Source organism: Triplophysa rosa, linkage group LG10 (genome assembly GCF_024868665.1).
Source record: "Triplophysa rosa linkage group LG10, Trosa_1v2, whole genome shotgun sequence".
In the NCBI taxonomy this organism is placed as follows: Eukaryota; Metazoa; Chordata; class Actinopteri; order Cypriniformes; family Nemacheilidae; genus Triplophysa; species Triplophysa rosa.
In genome coordinates, this window is record NC_079899.1 from 1,862,410 (window position 1) to 1,882,303 (window position 19,894).

The 19,894-nt window shown below is 43.6% G+C and overlaps 1 protein-coding gene across 4 annotated transcripts in view; it reads right to left on the bottom strand.

Moving 5' to 3' along the window:
* Nucleotides 1–43: 43 nt before the first annotated feature.
* The window catches only part of ttll5 (tubulin tyrosine ligase-like family, member 5), a 54,783-nt gene continuing 34,932 nt past the window's right edge, over nucleotides 44–19,894 (bottom strand). The window contains exons 28-31 of one of the 4 annotated variants that reach the window (XM_057343545.1): nucleotides 17,660–17,840; nucleotides 14,164–14,360; nucleotides 5,179–5,249; nucleotides 44–1,176 (exon numbers count right to left, since the gene is read on the bottom strand). In XM_057343545.1, coding sequence (XP_057199528.1) covers nucleotides 1,124–1,176; nucleotides 5,179–5,249; nucleotides 14,164–14,360; nucleotides 17,660–17,840 — 502 coding nt within the window. In that variant the 3' untranslated portion in view covers nucleotides 44–1,123. Of the gene's footprint in view, nucleotides 1,177–5,178; nucleotides 5,250–14,163; nucleotides 14,361–17,659; nucleotides 17,841–19,894 lie in introns of those variants that run through there. The other 3 variants (XM_057343544.1, XM_057343546.1, XM_057343547.1) reach the window with 3 other exon arrangements.

Genomic DNA, 19,894 nt, shown 5'->3' on the forward strand with positions numbered 1-19,894 from the left:
TGTGACGAAAATCTACAACAACAACAGATGCTAAAGACACTTGACACAATCAACATGCAAGAAAATATATTTTAATAATTTTCCTCGGGTAAAACAGAGGTCACAGATGTAACTAATTCACATCTTGAAATGTTTTCCAACAGTTTTACTCACACAACTGGTAGCATAAATGTGAACATGACAAGGTACTTACGATGTTATTTAAAGATCAAGTTCCATTTCTCATTTTTGGTCACTGATAAAATTGGAAATTCAAGTAAATTCAGGACAGATAATAAAAACACAAGAAATATAAGAACAAACTAAACTGAATAACAACTTCACAAATATTGCTTTTCCATTATAAGCTTCATTTATGAAACATGAGCAGGTGTGAATTGAATGCAGCTGGAAATAAATTCAACGGCTAAACCAAAGTTATTTTATGAACTATCCAAAACCGTGTACATCTGTGTACACAAATGTTTCTTTGCAAAAGTTTTATTATTGGCTTATGATTGGTTTAGAGAAAGAATTCTACATTTATTCTGCTTATATTTCATAAACAAGGCCCAATGATTAGACACATTTTGGCCAAGTGTTTTACTAAATGTTATCATTTTGCCATAACGAGTAGAATTAAAGGTTTCATTCTTCCTGAAAACACAACGAGCCAAAACACCAACAAATGTGTTTATACACGAGGATTTTTGTGTCATGTTTGTCAAGTGTTACCAGGACCCAACATTACTCAAATATTACTGAGTAAAACTGACTTTATGTTTACTCAAGCAGCTACAGAAAACTGTCATGAAGGTAAACTCTACCGGACCGCTAACTGAACATTGAACTTCATTAGTCCAAACCAGCATTACAAACTTCTGAAAGAGGCACTTAAAAAAAGAGTTCATGTTCATGTAAACGTCACATTTATGAGCTCTGACTGCGTGTCGGCTGTTTGTAAGTCTTCAGTCCTCCTGCTCAGTTTTTGACCTCAGAATGAAGAGTAGAGAAGCATTGATGAAACCTCAGACACAGTCATTTCTGGAGTGCGTGTTGAATTCCCATCATGTGTGTGAGTAGAGAGAACAGGTGAACTGATGCTTTCAGTAGATGTGTTCTGACGGTTGATCTTTGGTTTGGTTCATCTGTTGTTAGAGCCCTGAGTGTGAAACACTTTACTGTACATTGACAGACCTGTGGATGAAGAACACAACTCAGTCACATTAATATTACACACAACAATATCCATCCATTCTCTGAGCACACTGAATAATTCACTTCAATCATTAATCAGCATGTGACCTGTCCAATCCAATGTTTACATTTGAAGAGTTCATTTGCAAAAACAAATCATTTTTAGATTTTTTATTATGTTTTTATTGTTAGTTAGCTGTATTTTTTGAGTTATTACTTAATATCAAACTGCAGTTGGTTTGTTTTGATTAATTGGAAACACAATAAAAAACCATAGACTGTATAAAATATGGACGTAGTGTCCGTGATGTCACCCGTAGGTTTGTGAAGAGTAAAAATGAAGCCTAAAGTTGGCTGAGGCGTCGCGTCATCGTAAGATATTATCAATAAAAAACCATACACTGTATAAAACAAAAGCAGAAACACTGCAGAGATGGCAAGTTCAGTGGCTGTGCACGTGACAGCTAAATGGACACCTGTCACTCAAGTGGCCACGCCCTTAATTATGCAGAATTTTAAGGCTTAACATAATCTAAACGGATGAGTTATAAAAAAATTCACCCCCCTCACAGTTGTCATGAAGGGTAAAATGACCTACATAGACCAAAATAATGTTTTGTACCAGGCTGTAAACACGTTTTTTGTGCTGGCCATTTTAACATGGGGCTCAATGAGATTCTGCTCGGTTTTGGAGCCAGCCTCTAGCGGCCAGTCGGTGAATTGCAGTTTTAGTCACTTCCGAGAGAGACGGGAAGATTGCCCCTTGTAAAAAACGTGATTTTTCAAGCTATCTTTTTGCAAATGAAGTTTTTTATTTACATGCATGCATTTGGCAGATGTGTTCATTTAAAGTGACTCAGTTCTTTCAAGCTGTACATGTTACAAGTCTATCAGTAGTAAACGTTGTGTACACAACTAGTTTGCAACTACTTTTTTGCTTATAACTCTACTACAAGTGAACTGCAAGGGAATAAGTATAGTTTACTCGTTCAATAATTCTAGCATATTTCTTTAGTTGATAAAAGTACACCTTGAAGTATACTCGCCGTAAACTAAGAGTATACTTGTATGTTTCATAGGTATACTGTTTATATATTATATATTTGCACCTTAAGTACACTACTATCTTCCTCTTTAGGTATTCATTTTTATACTTGAAATAAACCTTTAAGTGTACTTGAAGTAAATATCTATAATGCAGATCAGCTTCAGTTTCAAACATGTTGGATTTACTCGAAACTACTCCAAACTGAACTTGTCACTAAACATGAACATTTGTTAGACCTCAAAGTGTGTTTATAAGACAGTATGTCAAAACTTTGTGAGTATTTATTAGACGATTCCAATCAAAAGAGTAAACACAAGTCAAGCGCACTTAAAATACTTCATGATACTTTTACCAAGTTTATCTCCAAAAAGATTGAGTACAAGTATAGAGCAAATATCTGTCGGCGCAAGTCATGTACAGTTACGTGTCATTTTAAGTTTAGTTCTGAGACCTACATAAAAAGTAGACTGAATATCACGCAACCTGTATTCTTGACTAGTTTATCTTGCGGATAAATGACAAATGAAAGATGTGTTCAGAAAGGAGAAATACCCCACAGAGTCTCTGAATGAATACAAGCAGCAATAATTCATTTATAATGAAAGGACTCCACACACAGAGGAATGATGAGAGAACTGAAGAGCACAGAGGCGGGTGATGATGCGAGTTCATGAAGAGTGTTTTTGATATGAACACTCAACTCTTTTCATGTGTCTCTGTGTATTCTGCAGCTCTTTACACCCAGAAAACCTCACGCCTGCCTTCCAGTCCACTGACACCACTGCTTTTCCACATTCAGCAAGAAGAAACGGGGGGATGGAGAAAAGATTTTCCTCTCTCTCCAATGCCAGAATTTACAGTCAAATACACACACAGACACGTCACAGACACACTTCACTGACTTTCCATCTCATGGTCCTAAAAACCAGATCAGTTTCATAGACAAAAACATCGACATATTTATTTATGCATTACCTAAAAGAACCAAACTTAAGAATGAACAAGTGTGCAGGATAAAGCCCACGAGCTTTGAATCGTTGAACATGTTTTGGTCACTATAAAACTCTTATACTTCATAGTTTTGATGACTGAAGCGTCTGCCAAATATACATCTTTAAAAAGAGCTATGTGTCATGAAAGTAAAAGTCATCGCAAATCTTTGTGGTAGTTTACTTGATTGAACTGGATTTGTATTGTAAAAGTCTTAAGCATAAAGTTCGGCTGCGATGTCAGCGAATAAACACAAAGCCCGCAGATGAGCGAGATGAGAAGAGCCAGAGATGTGATGTGTGTTGACGGTTGATTTGAGAGAATGTGAGCGTATGTCACAGTCCATCAGAGCTTCTCGCTCTCATCCACACTAAAACAACACAACACGCTCCAGCATCTCCATCTGTGTGCTTCTGCTGTTATTTAAAGCCCAAACCTTCTGAAACCACACAACAATGGACAAACGCATTCGTGAAATTCAGAAGCGCTTCTCTGCCGAGAGCGCAAGGCTGCTCATTGACAGGAAAAACACAACCGCTCATTGACAGGCTTATAATGTCAAATCTGTCAATCAGCCGATCACAGACATGAGAATAATGCCGTCATACACATTACTAAAATATCACAACAAAAGTTGCTCTCTTATTTGGTTGGTACCGGTACGGGCTACATATATTGTATTTTGGGCATTTATTACGCGTCGCTCCAGAATACTTGATTCTGATTGGTCAGTCTTGATGTTCAGAGGTCTGTTATTCCCAGCTAACAATAGCTAGATCTGATAACACACCGCCCAGAGTACTGAGAGTCATCTTGACCACGGCAATTTAAGTAAGGGATTCAAATCCTTTAATGCGCGGCTAGCTGTGGATTATCCTGCTTATACCATGATCATTTGCCAAGTTAAAGATGTTATTGATGTTTACAGTGTCGTTTTTGATCAGACAGGTGAAATGAAAAGTTATATTTGTCAGTTCATTTCCAACATTGATCAAACTGACTGGAACTACTCGTGCGTTAAGTAAGGGATAATGTACTAATGATAATGTAATGTGCGCTTCGCGTCGGGTCCTGATCACACTGTCAGGGCTTATTTCTGCGATAACAGCTGGGTGCTTGTACATTGAAATATTTTATGAGCTCATTTTTACTGAATGCAGACCTTCCGTGAGGAAAAGCGGTTTACTTTCGGTTTTAAGGTAAGAAACGACGTTCAAACGTCACAAACAGGCAATTTGGTTTAATCATTTGTAAATATAATGTCATAAATATTATCAATAGACATATTTAATTTGTCAAAATGATTTGCTGCGTCCGGGTTACCGTGTGTTATTAGTTTTGAGAGGTAGTTATCAGGAAATAACGAACCTGCAAATGTCAAGACTGGCCAATCAGAATCAAGCGTTCCAACCAGCCGTGTAATAAAGGGTTTTAATGCACACCTTCCAGCCAATCAGAATCCAGTATTCAATCAGACCATGGTATAACGCTAAATAAACAAATAAACTAAATATAAACATGCATCTCAGTTATGTGAAACTGTTAAGTGTCTGTCAGACTGATTGTTTGGCTAATTTGGCCACTTGACCTCCTTTAACATCTTGGATACATTCCAAACTACATACAGTAGCACTATTGTAAGTTACATATGACATGTCTCTCTCTCTCTGTGGAGAATTTGACATTGATGACCAGCACATTCAGCACAAGTGTGTGTGTGTGTGTGTGCATGTGCAGCGTGCGCGTGTGCATATGTGTGTGTGTGTGTGTGTGTGTGTGTGTGTGTGTGTGTGTGTGTGTGTGTGTGTGTGTGTGTGTGTGTGTGTGTGTGTGTGTGTGTGTGTGTGTGTGTGTGTGTGTGTGTGTGTGTGTGTGTGTGTGTGTGTGTGTGTGTGTGTGTGTGTGTGTGTGTGTGTGTGTGTGTGTGCGTGTGTGCGTGTGTATGCGTGCCTGCGAGTCCTCACCTGTCTTTGCACACACACTGTCATACACAACATGATGTCCACTGAAGGCTGGAGGATCGGCTGATGTTCTCCTGTAGACACACACACTGATCATGAAGAGCATCATCACTGAATCTCACACCTGTCAAACACCATCATACCACCTCAAAAACAATGATGAATGAGTGCTTTAGTATTCTGCTCATTTTTGATGACATGATGGCTTAATGGGATGCGCAGACTGGTTTGAATGGTTTGTTAGATTCACTCTAGAGGATGAACAGGAGAAACGGACGCTCTAATGATCTGAATCATTGCTCTGAATACCGGCGGTCTCTCGAACTTCATTTCTCTGATTTGGCAGACAGGACGGGAAAACAATAAATCAAGCTCAGCGGGTGTTAAAGTGAAGAAACACAAGCAGAGCGGCATTAGTGCACTAATGAGGGAACACAGTGCTGCCTTGTACACTTCACAAAGTTCTCCTTTCATTAGACTGCCAGAAACATCACTTCCACAGCAACATTTACACAATCAACAGAAATACTGTTACAGATAAACACATCTACAGTACGAGAGAGAGAGAGAGAGAGAGAGAGAGAGAGAGAGAGAGAGAGACAGAGAGAGAGAGAGAGAGAGAGAGAGAGAGAGAGAGCTGTTCTGGAATTCCTCCCAGGGAGAGTAAACATGACACGGACCCGAGCAAACACTGCAGACCCCCATCACCCATCACTGACTCACACACACACACTTCTGTCTCTCTCTCAAACACTGGAATGCAATGATTGTGTGCATTTAGAAAAGAGAAGAGATTTTAAAGATAACACAAGTAATGAAAGGAAAAGTACAATATCACAACTAGAAACAATAGAGTGATATTAAAACCTCTGTAGAGAAGATGCTGTTGTGATGATATGAGTGGAGTGAACAGTATATCCATCACCTGATGTTGATTTCTGTTCTTTAACACAGCACTGCTGTGAGCACTTGTATAAACAATTGTTAAAGGGGTCATACGACGTGTTTTTCTGTGTCTTTGGTGTGTTATAAGTTGCTCATGCATGTATTAGACACGTATGATTGCAGAAATGAAAGTGTGGGAACAAAAGAGTCATTCTATGTAAAAGCGAATGCTCACCCAGACCTGCCTGAAACACCTCGTGTAACCACACCCCCACAAATCTACATCAGTTGGTGGTCTGATTTGACTAAGACCGCCCAAATGTAGACGCAAGTAAGGTGGACGTATGGCTGTCGCAATAAACCGACGATGAATATAACGTGATTTATCCACAGCTTTTGAGTGCAGTACGGTAGAATGCTGCTGCATCTGAAAGCCAGAGGGCGCTCTCGTGCAGAAACTCCAAATACGCACTGCAGAAGAAGACCATGACACACGTAGTTCTAGAATCTAGGAAATGCCTATGGACATCTTTTATCACTGTTCCTCAAGCCTCATCAGGTATTTTCATGATAATAAAGTATATTTATAATGATCATGTTTGACGGGCGTTGCTTTTTCAAATGCACATTTTCAACTCGCACTGCTTTTAGATTGAGCAGCATTTCCTACTGATCCCAGAGCCGTGCTTCACAGACAAGCTATGCAGTACAATTGAAGAGGAACTCTCATTGACTCCAGCAACCCAAAAGCCCTCAAAACTGTAACGTTGTGTCATTCACATGATATTTTTCTAATTTTGTAACTTTGTAATATTTGTCTCTGTTTACCCCTGGCATTGTATTTGTTGCAATAAAAAAAAAATCCTTTGGAACCTGATGTTCCAAATATGGTCAGAGGCGTTACATTTCAGTCACATGCTTGCAGTATTCCACCAATCACTACGCACTGGTGAACTGGCCAATCACAGCACACCTCGCTTTTCAGAGCCATGAGCTTTGTTAAAAATCTGTGCGTTTCAGAGAGGCGGAGCAAAGAGGAGATACAAACATGCACGGTGTGTGGAGAATACAGCGTTTATCAACCTTAAATCCTGTATACACATTACATTACATCTAAAACAAACCATAATATTCCTTTTAGCCGTGTCATATGACCCCTTTAAGTGAATGAGAAAACACATCAGGATCAGACAGCAAGTGTTACCAAAAACAACTTAAGAAAATAAATCAAATACATCATGAAGCACAGTGGACAGCATAAAGGTCATGTGTTTCGAGTTTACACAGAATCTCTGAGTGAACACTGCAGCGTAGCGACGGCATCCCCGAACCAGTGCGCCAGCCTCTGTTTGGAGACAGTCCTCCCCTTCTGCTGACCTCCAAAACAGACAAGAGCTGCTCCCGAGCTTCTGAAGCTCTGCGTGTGGTCCAAGTAGAGGCGCAGTGTGCGTACTGGACACAACACGGATGGGGTTGGGTCTTCCTCCCCGGTGGGGAGCGCCTACAGGTTCACCTGGTCTCTAGGGGGAGTGGTGGGAATTTTGGGCACGTAGCCGGGCCGGGGTCTCAGGATAACGTGAGAATCACTGGGACCGAGTTCTAGGCAATCTGTGGACACAGAGGGTGCTTGTAGGTCCCCTACCCTCTTGGAAGTGAGCGCCATCAGGAGAGCCGTCTTTATCGTGAGGTGAGAAAGAGCGGCAGCGCCGAGGGGCTCGAAGGGGAGGCCTCTTGAGGCCCGCCGCCTAGGTCGTAAGAGGGTACGGAGCGCGGACAAGGTGGTAGCCTTCTCACGCCCCTTAGGAACCTAATGACAAGGTCGTGCTGTCCCAGAGGCTTCCCAGCAACTGGGTCGTGATGAGCGGCCGTAGCGGCTACATACACTCCCAGTGTGGAGGGGGAGAGGTTACTCTCCAGTCTCTCCTGAGGAAGGGACAGCCTGTTCCCGATTGAGCGACTCCGCGGGTCTTCTCACCGAGAAGAGCACCAGGATGAGAAGAGGCGCCACTTATGGGCGTATAGCCGCCTAGTGGCCGAGGCCCTAGCCTAAGTGATGTCCCAACCAGTGCAGGGGGTGGGCCACTCAGGATCTCCTCATCCCGTCCAGACATGGATGTTCCAGGGGTCTGCCTGGGATGCCGTAACGTGCCCCTTCCCCTGGGAAAGCAGGTTCTTCGCCAGGGAGAGCGGCCAGGGCGGAGTTGTTGTCAAGAGCCTTAGCTCCGAGAACCAAGTCCGGTTAGGCCAATAGGGCGTAACTAGTACCACTAGTACCACATGCTCCTCTTCCCTGGCCTTGCACAAGCCCTGTGCAATGAGGCTACTGGGGGGAAGGCGTACTTCCGTTTACCCTGCGGCCAGCTGTGCGCTAGGGTATCCATGCCGAGGGGTCCCTCGGTCAGGGAGTACCAAAGCGGAAATGGGAGGAGTCCAGGGAGGCAACAGGTCCACCCGCGCCTGGCCGAACTGCTCCCATATGAGCTGGACTGTGCGGGGATGGAGTCGCCACTCTCTGCGAGGCATCGACTGACGAGAGAGCACGTCTGCTGTCTGGTTCAGGTCGCCCGGGATGTGTGTGGCTCGCAGGGAGCTGATCCCCTGCTGACTCCAGAGGAGGAGGCATCGGGCGAGTCGTGTTAGCTGCCGTGAGCGAATGCCACCCTGACGATTATTAACGCCACGGCAGCTGTGCTGTCCTGCCGGACCAGCACGTGCTTGCCCTGCACGAGAGGTTGCCACCTCTTCAGTGCAAGTAGCACAGCCAACAACTCTAGGCAGTTGAAATGCCAACGCAGGCGGGGGCCCGTCCACCGCCCCGACACTGCGTGCCCGTTGCACACGGCACCCCAACCCTGCAGGGAGGCAACCGTCGTCACCACGACACGCCTTGCCCCTGCCCTAGGGGGACCCTATCCGCAAGAAGGTCATTGAAGACCAGGGGGTCAGGGTGCGTCGGCAGAAAGGCATGATGACCATACACCTGCTGCCGGTGTGCCACGCTCTCCAGGGAACCCGTCTCTGTAGCCAGTGTTGGAGCGGTCGCATGTGCATCGACCCGAGGGGGACCACCCCCACCGAGAATGCCATGTACCCAGGAGCCTCTGAAAGTTTCAGGGGGACCACTGACTGCCTGAAGTGTTTCAGGCAGTTCAACACTGACTGAGCGTGCTCTGAGTCAGCCACGCTGTCATGGAGACAGAGTCGAGTTCCACACCGAGAAAGAGGATGCTCTGCACAGGGGAGAGCTTGCTCTTTTCTCGGTTGACCTGAGGTCCCAACCGATCTAGGTGCCGGAGCACCAGGTCCCTGTGTGTACACAACAGATTTCGCGAGTGTGCCCAGATGAGCCAGTCGTCGAGATAGTTAGTACCCGCACACCTCTCTCCCCGAGGGGAGTGAGGGCGGCTTCCACGGTCTTCGTGAAGACGCGTGGGGACAGGGACAGACTGAAGGGGAGGACTCTGTACTGCAACGCTTGCCCGAAAGCGAGACATGACAGTAAGCGTCCTTCAGGTCGATTGCCATGAACCAATCTTGACGTCTGGTAGACGCCAGGATGTGCTTCTGCGTAAGAATCCAGAACGGCAGCTTGAGTAGGTGCCTGTTCAGGGTACGCACATCTAGCAACCCCCTTCTTTGGGGACGATGAAGTATGGGCTGCAGAACCCGTTGAACATCTCGGCCAGAGGGACGAGCACGATCGCTTGCCAGAGGGGTGGTGATCCTGGCCCGAAGCACGGGAGCATCCTTGACTCTGACTGAGGTAAGAGGATGTCCCGAACTCGAGCGGGTGTCTGGTAAGTTGTATCGCGTAGCCGAGACGGATCGTATCCCGTAGCCACCGTGACGGTTTGGGGGCTCTAGTCAGGCTCCCAGGGACCAAGACCGGGGCTAGGAGTAGTGGGACCATCTCCTGGGGAATGGTCAGACGAGCGAGACAGGGTGCGAACGGTCCGTGAGCCAGTGGCTGGCGGATTAACGCTCACAGTAATCCTCATATCACCCTTGCTGCTTGCCGTAGTGGACGGCAGGGCCGTAGTCCTGCCGTCACGGAACCGGGAGCAGTCGAGGTGATGGCTGAGTCCCGTGGGAACACAGCCACCCGTGACGCAATGTCTGAATCATCAACCGCCCGCAGTGCGGGCAGGACGTGTCCACAACGTAGCGGAAGCAGACATTGTGTCCGTCCCCCTCCTCGATGAGTGTGTTGCACCCATGAGAACAGCGGGACAAGCCACGCTGGAGAAATTTGCTCTTTTAGAAAAGGAAATTTGCTTGAATACCTCCGGAACTGCCGAGACGCCCAGGGGAGAGTCACTGCAGGAAGGGACCGTCCGCTGCACCACGTCGTAGATTCCAGCAGAATATTGATCACTAAAGATCGCTGTGTCGCTCATCAGATGCACAGGCTCTGAAGAGCAAACGGTGGATGAATGAGGACTCCGGGGAGGAGTCCGGCATGCAAACTTCATTCGCCAATTTTCATTGGATTTTTCAAAATACTCAGAAGATGATAGGTTCTCAAGACGAACCCCAATCTGTCGGTTCGACACAACGTCGAGAGACCGACAGAAAGGGAACAATTATTATCTGCAAAACCGCACTCAAGTAATTAACATAACTATACAAAACAATGCAAACTAATACTGAGCTATAGTTCAATATGAATACAGCACCTCAGTTTGCCTTTAGACATGAAGGGACAGTGTAGCTATATTCTCATTTGAATTGTTAGACCAGTGGTTCTCAAACTTTTTCATTGTTAGGCTCCCTTTGTGTAGTGTGCATCACATTGCAGCCCCCCAAATAAAGACTTATAATCTTAACTCTAACATTTTAATTAAACCAAAAACAAACTATGTCACACAATGCTGGAACTTTCATTCTTTTGGTTGGTGGGCATGTTTTTCTGATGTTTGATTGCATAAAATTGATGATTAATTTCTACATGGATCCATCTTGGGGGCCCCCCGTTTGAGAAGCGCTGGTGTAGAGGGGTCGTGGATCTCTATCGGAGTGTTAATGGAATGCTTCCTGCAGGATTGGGAATCCTTTCCAGTACCCAATAAAGCCTATCGTGTTATTGTTACAGACACGCAGTATACACGCACAATCAAAATAAAAAATATTCTTTCAGGAACTTCAAGTCCCTCACATTCCTGTGCACATCTTCACACAACTTCCATAGGAAGGGATTAAAGCGCTCGCTCCGCACCAGTGGATACGCACCGTCAGACGCGTCTCTTTACATACGCGCGCTGCACAATTACACTGCGTTCCAAATTATTATGCAAATGATATCTTTCTCTGGTTTTCCTAATTTGTCGATGCAAATGACAGTCAGTATAATTTTCAAGTAATCAACAGTTAGGGTACATTTGGAATTTTATTGAACAAACCTCCCACTGACAACAGTATTTATTTAAAAAATGAAAAACTCAAAATGCACTGTTCCAAATTATTATGCACAACAGAGTTTGAAAACATTTCATAGGTTGTAAAAAACTGAAAATGGTCATTTGTTGAATTTGCAGCATTAGGAGGTCATATTTACTGAAATCAAAAGCTATTTCAATCAAAAACATCCTAACAGGGCAAGTTACATGTTAACATAGGACCCCTTCTTCGATATCACCTTCACAATTCTTGCATCCATTGAACTTGTGAGTTTTTGGATAGTTTCTGATTGAATTTCTTTGCAGGATGTCAGAATAGCCTCCCAGAGCTGCTGTTTTGATGCTAACTGCCTCCCACCATCATAGATCTTTCGCTTGAGGATGCTCCAAAGGTTCTCAATAGGGTTGAGGTCAGGGGAGGATGGTGGCCACACCATGAGTTTCTCTCCTTTTATGCCCATAGCAGCCAATGACACAGAGGTATTCTTTGCAGCATGAGATGGTGCATTGTCATGCATGAAGATGATTTTGCTACGGAAGGCATGGTTCTTCTTTTTGTACCATGGAAGAAAGTGCTCAGTCAGAAACTCTACATACCTTGCAGAGTTCATTTTCACACCTTCAGGGACCCTAAAGGGGCCCACCAGCTGTCTCCCCATGATTCCAGCCCAAAACATGACTCCGCCACCTCCTTGCTGACGTCGCAGCCTTGTTGGGACATGGTGGCCATCCACCAACCATCCACTACTCCATCCATCTGGACCATCCAGGGTTGCACGGCACTCATCAGTAAACAAGACTGTTTGAAAATTAGTCTTCATGTATGTGTGGGCCCACTGCAACCGTTTCTGCTTGTGAGCATTGGTTAGGGGTGGCCGAATAGTAGGTTTATGCACAACTGCAAGCATCTGGAGGATCCTACACCTTGAGGTTTTCGGGACTCCCGAGGCACCAGCAGCTTCAAATACCTGTTTGCTGCTTTGCAATGGCATTTTTGCAGCTGCTCTCTTAATCCGATGAATTTGTCTGGAAGAAACCTTCCTCATTCTGCCTTTATCTGCACGAACCCTTCTGTGCTCTGAATCAGCCACAAATCTCTTCACAGTACGATGATCTCGCTTAAGTTTTCGTGAAATATCTAATGTTTTCATACCTTGTCCAAGACATTGCACTATTTGACGCTTTTCTGCAGCAGACAGATCCTTTTTCTTTCCCATATTGCTTGAAACCTGTGGCCTGCTTAATAATGTGGAACGTCCTTCTTAAGTAGTTTTCCTTTAATTGGGCTCACCTGGCAAACTACTTATCACAGGTGTCTGAGATTGATTTCAGTGATCCAAAGAGCACTGAGACACAATACCATCCATAAGTTTAATTGAACAATATAAAATTAAATGTTTACGACACTTAAATCCAATTTGCATAATAATTTGGAACGCAGTGTAAAGCCAGACTTTAAAGTCTGCTCTATACATGCTCGGTCTTTGAAGTGCAGACGCGTGATGACAGCTCTGAGCGCTGGGCAAGGATGGAGGGGGCGTGGCTTGTGTTTCTGGCCCTTTCTTATGTCTTAGCTGAAAGCGATAATGCTGAATGTCGGTGCATCCCTACCGATGATGTCAGAAATGTCAGTTGCTAACATTTCTCCAAATATCTTTCTTTGTGTTCAGCAAAACAAATAAATGTATACAGGTTTGGAACAACATAATAAATAATAACAGAATTTTCATTTTTGGGTGGAGTATCCCTTTAAATGAACAGATAGAGAAATACAGTGAATAACATGAAGGTCTTGAGAGGTTTTATGACACAAGCTTCAAAGGAAAACAACATTTGCTCCGCCCACAGCTTCTTCTGATTGGTTGGCTGTTCTGAAAGTAACATTGCTGAGCTGACCATGAAGTCAAAACGGAGTATAAACATCTCATCCTAACATTTAGAAAAGCATCTTATCCAATTTACACACTAAAACATCAAATACATATGAAAGATGAATATAAATGTAGAAATCTATCTAAAAATCAATATACAGTATACAATTTTAAAATATATTTTTAATTTTTAAACCCCTTTTTATTTGAATCTAATTTATTTCCATGCATTTGTTTCATAATGCTTGTTATTTATGTAGTCATATGTTTTATTTGATTTATTTGGATTCATCTCTGGACCCCCGTTGAAACGGAAACACCCTCAGGGCACATGCTGTTAATCCTGTCATTGTTTTTCTGTAGAACTCTGTGTGTAGTGTGTTGTTGTTGTGTAATTGTGTCAGTAAACATGATGCGGTGCAGCAGCGTGGGAAACCTTCAGCATCCCAGCGCAAAACAAAATCAGCTTTCCACCGCACGCATAAACACCACCCGACCGCCAACCGCACTGTTTACTTAACACACAAACTCTGTGTGTGCTCGCGCGTGTGTGTGTGTGTGTGTGTGTGTGTGTGTGTGTGTGTGCGCGCGCAGAGGACGAGAATAAATACTAACGGAATTAATGTCCTTCAACACAAGCATTACTAATGCAAACCATTGAACCTAAATACTGTCAGTACACTCCAACAAATCTAAACCTTCCTGAAGACTTTTATTATGTGCTGGAATTCAGCATCACAGGACGATCACACTGCTCTTTACATTATTATACATCGACTACTTTCAATAATGGATAGCGTGACATTACAATTAAGAAAAGAAACTTGATTTCTTACTTGTGTAGACAGTGGGCGGTCCTGCACGCGCGTGCGTCTCTGGGCGGGCCGCTGGGCGGTTTGGGGGCGAGTACAGGCATCGCAGGACTCTGTCTGCGTCTGATGGTGGGGTCGACACGAGGAGCGTCCGGTGGGCTCACAGGAGCGTGAGATGGATCTGAAGGTGCAGGTACGAGGGTGTGTGCGGTCAGAACGGCCTGAGACACAAACACAGGTGAATAAACCCGAGACCACCATGAAAACACATGAAACACGTCCAAGTGTGTGACAGTTTGTGTTTGAATCGATTTCATTCCACCAGCTTCATGTGAAACTCAAGCACCAGTCAATGATCTGAAGGTGGATTCCCACACAAAGTGTAAACACTGAGACCACATTGCTTTCTTTGTCCGAGTGGACAACCTCAGGGTGGGACCAACATTGTTGTCCAACCGATGCCAGATGTGAGGAAACTCTGGAAAACATTAAGCATTCCGTTTGATGACGCGAGCGCCGCAGATCCTCTTTGATCATTAATATCATCTTCATAACTTCAAGTGAATGTGCGTGCTCGCAGAGCCACTGTAAACGCTGGGAGCTGCTAAACGTTTGTGATATTTCTTGTGTATTTATTTTGGAAATGGCGCGTCGAGAAGGACCGCACGTTCAGCAGAAAATTCCACTGGAGAAGACGTGGAACGAAACGCTCCGGCTGAAGAAATGACCTTATCTCAGGCTTTATTAAAAGCAGCAGCGTTTTTCCTCGCAGTCATTCGGGGTCGAGCTTCAGTTCATTCACTAAACGACACGACTTATCATAACAGCCCGTAAATACTTTATAATCGGACATACCAGAAGGCAGGAATTCTGCACATTTCATTCTTGCTTAGACAAGTTTTCATCCGAACGAGCGCTTGGACCGGGTAAACATATTTTCCATCCTGACATGCTATTTAATGGCTACTAGCGTTGTGTGATCGGAGGGGGAACAGGAAGGCTAAGCATTCTTTCCATGCGTCTCTTCTGCCGTGTGGCGGCTGGCATTTGATGAATGACTGGACCCCGCTTGCCGCTTCGAGCTCCTGCACCGCGGGCCAAGAAAGGGCACCTTTCTAATTCTGCCAGGTGGCCGTCGGCCAAGACGGTGGAGGAGCCGTGGAGTCTGCGCCCGGTACAGAGCACAACGGCCCAATAACACGCTCCAGTCGGACCTCTCGCTCTTTTAATAGTCAGCCCTGTAACTCAATGAGCACAGAACTCCCCTTAAATCATATAAACCGCCTCTCGAAAGAGACACATGTGGGATTCAACATCTACTTCAAACATGAAAATCAGCACACTTTAAGCTTAAAAAATGAAGACAAAGAACAGTTGTGCTATAATCTTGCTCGGCATGATTTGGTTCACACCGCTCCAGTGATGTTGTCATTAAAGAAAAAACCTTGTGTGCACTTCCACACGTTACTCAAACTGTTATGCAATTATGATGTGAAGGTAAACTGCATCCAGTTCAGACTCTATATTAACTGAATGTTTGAGAGCAACAGGTTTCCACACAAGTTTGTAAGTGAGGGGACTGAAAGGCTGTCTCAAGCCAAGAGTCCACCCAACAAACATTAATCCGCTTATTTATTTCACAGTAGAATCCCGCGTGAGATTCAGACACACATCTGCTCTGTATGGTAGTGTAAAACCCCCTGGAGACCCTCTGGACCGATTGCTTCAGAGTAACAGGGAGGACATCTCAGGCCAGAAACGTTTGTGGGGGTGGCAATCGTTTTCCCACAATCCCCTGCAGAAAACAAACTCAACTCAAGCCAAGAAAAACAAAAAGCCCCAAAGGCATTAATTAGAGATGAACGTCAGCGCGGCGCAGTGACATCAGGATACACACATTGCAACACTGTTATGAATTCAGTGCATTCAGTCATGCTGAGCAAATGACCGGCTGTTTACAGCATCTGTGATGTCAGTGTGATACGCACATGTGATGTCAATCACACTTCATAGAGAATGCATCCATAGGGCATCGTGATGAGAGTCACAAAGGAGGGGAATGGTGTGTGAAACTACCTTTATCTGATGTAGTAAAATATCGGAATTCAAACAGATTATTCAAGAGCAGGGCTGTCAGTGGATACAAGAACACATGCTTTGAATCAGCAGACCACATTCACTTATCACCTGATGATGATAATATCTTAATTGATTCAAGTGAAACAGTCAGGCTCTCTTCACTGATATGTTTGAAAACACTGTTGTGAACGCTGTGCGATGATTCTGTTATGTGTTCGGTGACGACGCTGTTATCAGAGATGTGTTCAGTGATGACGCTGTTATCAGGGATGTGTTCAGTGATGACGCTGTTATCAGAGATGTGTTCAGTGATGACGCTGTTATCAGAGATGTGTTCAGTGATGACGCTGTTATCAGAGATGTGTTCAGTGATGACGCTGTTATCAGAGATGTGTTCAGTGATGACGCTGTTATCAGAGATGTGTTCAGTGATGACGCTGTTATCAGAGATGTGTTCAGTGATGACGCTGTTATCAGAGATGTGTTCAGTGATGACGCTGTTATCAGAGATGTGTTCAGTGATGACGCTGTTATCAGAGATGTGTTCAGTGATGACGCTGTTATCAGAGATGTGTTCAGTGATGACGCTGTTATCAGAGATGTGTTCAGTGATGACGCTGTTATCAGAGATGTGTTCAGTGATGACGCTGTTATCAGAGATGTGTTCAGTGATGACGCTGTTATCAGAGATGTGTTCAGTGATGACGCTGTTATCAGAGATGTGTTCGGTGATGACGCTGTTACAGAGATGTGTTCAGTGATGACGCTGTTATCAGAGATGTGTTCAGTGATGACGCTGTTATCAGAGATGTGTTCAGTGAGACGCTGTTTTCAGGGATGTGTCAGTGACGACGCTTTTCAGATGTGTTCAGTGACGACGCTGTTATCAGAGATGTGTCTCGTGAACGCTGTTTCAGAGATGTGTTCAGTGATGACGCTGTTATCAGAGATGTGTTCAGTGATGACGCTGTTATCAGAGATGTGTTCAGTGATGACGCTGTTATCAGAGATGTGTTCAGTGATGACGCTGTTATCAGAGATGTGTTCAGTGATGACGCTGTTATCAGAGATGTGTTCAGTGATGACGCTGTTATCAGAGATGTGTTCAGTGATGACGCTGTTATCAGAGATGTGTTCAGTGATGACGCTGTTATCAGAGATGTGTTCAGTGATGACGCTGTTATCAGAGATGTGTTCAGTGATGACGCTGTTATCAGAGATGTGTTCAGTGATGACGCTGTTATCAGAGATGTGTTCAGTGATGACGCTGTTATCAGAGATGTGTTCAGTGATGACGCTGTTATCAGAGATGTGTTCAGTGATGACGCTGTTATCAGGGATGTGTTCAGTGATGACGCTGTTATCAGGGATGTGTTCAGTGACGACGCTGTTATCAGGGATGTGTCCGGTGACAATGCTGTTTTCAGGGATGTGATGTTACCTGTTGGCGAGTGCGGATCTGGTTCAGCAGTTGTCTGGATCTCAGTTTCTGTTGCTGTAGCTGATGGATGGCAAACTGCAGCTGATAGTTGCCGGTAGCCGCCCTCTGCTTCTGTTCAACTGACTGAGCACTGACTGCATCTCCATCACACACACAGTCGATTTCACATGCAGTTCTGATGCTGCAGAGACAAAAGAATCAACTGTCAACAGCACACGCAACAGACTGTGGCATACATTATACAATCTCTATTCTATTACTACTTAAAAACTTTCAAGCTTACTTGAAACTTGAATCAAAATAATTTCTATAATTTGCCTCTGACAGTAATCTTAGCTATGGTATATTTTTCATGATTTTTTGAGCACAGCTGTTTTTTGTCCCCACTATTATTGGCACCCTTGGTAAATATGAGCAAAGAAGGCTGTAAAAATAAATCTGCATTGTTTCTCCTTCTTATCCTTTATTAAAAAAATCTACAATATTCCAACATTTCATTAATGTAAAACATTTTGAAGTGGGGCGAATATAACATTATGAAAAAAAAATTCTCTTATGCACCCTGGTCACAATTATTGGCACCCTTAGAAATTCTTATGAATAAAATACCTCCCAACTATATTCACATTGATATTTACATTTTCTTAGCCCACCAAGGTGACTAGAAACATGATGTTGTCCAGTTATGACTTCTTGTTGCACAGGAGAATAAATATTGGTAACACAAAGCCCAAACCCCCTTAATCATTTATCACAATGGATAAAACCAAAGAATATACAGCAGTTCTGATGTGCGATATAGTTGTGTTGAGCTACACAAAATACAAAATGGCTTTAAGGAAATAGTTAAAACAATAAACAATGTCATTTCCAACATCAGGGCAATGATCAAGAAGTTTTAATGGACTGGAGATGTTGAAAATCAGCTTGAAACAGGATGTGTGTCTATATTGTCTCAATGCACAACTAGGAGAAGAATTTGTGTGGCCAAACACTCGTCAAAGAGCACAGAATCTTCTGCTCTCATGCAAAAATAAACTCCACTATATTAATCTGCCATACTGGAACTTCAAACAGGACTGGGTTCTGAGGCCATATAAAATGAAAAATAGTGTTTCTGGCAGCAATAACACAAGATAGGTTTGGTGCACACAGGGATAAAAGAATGCCCCATGTCCACAGTTAAATATGTCACCAGATCTTCATTGTTGTGGACCTATTTTTATACCAGAGGTCCTGGACATCTTGTTCAGATACATGTCATCATGTTTTATATCAAATACCAACAAGTACAAAAATCTAAACCTGACTTGTTCTTATACAAATATGATAATGGGTCGTGGTTAGATCGTCCATCAGCACACTGGTTCAAAATAAACATCAACATCAATAAAAAATGACTCATTGAGCACAAATCAAGATCCAGCCACAGCCATCCCAGTTCCCTGATCTCAACACTATGATCATGAGTGGATGAACTGAAGATAAGAGAGCACCAACATCTGAAGGATCTTAAGAGATTCTGTATGAAGGAATGGACTCGGATGACTTGCCATATGTTCTCAAACCTCGTCAGACATAGAAGAAAAGACTCAGCTGTGTTTCATCCAAATGGAGGTTGCAGAACGTTTTGAATACAAGGGTGCCAATAATTGTGACCATGGTGTATTAGAGAAAAACATTTTTTCCATAATGTTATATACACTTCAAATTGTTCAAATGTACTTTAAAGAAATGTTTGAATTTTGAAGATTATTTTTTATAAAAGATCAAAAGGAAAAACAATGCAGAGTTATTTGTACTCACATTCTTTGCTCATATTTACCAAGGGTGCCAATATTAACACATGCACGTATCTGCCTTTCACGTGATAAAATTGTCTCTCAAGACTGACAGTAGAAACACACAAACAAGAAATGTAAAGAAGTGCGCCTTCCGTTCATGAATGTTGTCAGGTAAAGACGACATACTTATCCAAATGACCACAGACATAAGACTGAGATCTTGGAGATGAGATTAATCACACAGACTGTTGACACATCACTAGTGTAGGAGCTTCTAGAATTTCTAAAGAATATCCGAGAGAACATTTATTCACTTTAACAGTCATAAATAACCAGACGCTGCTGAAACGGTTGTGTAAAGCTGCCTGCTGCACTACATATAGAGTCAGTAAAAGCTGTTCTTGTGCAACAGCAGAAGCAAAGACTCATGGGACTGCAGTCATGTGAAAAG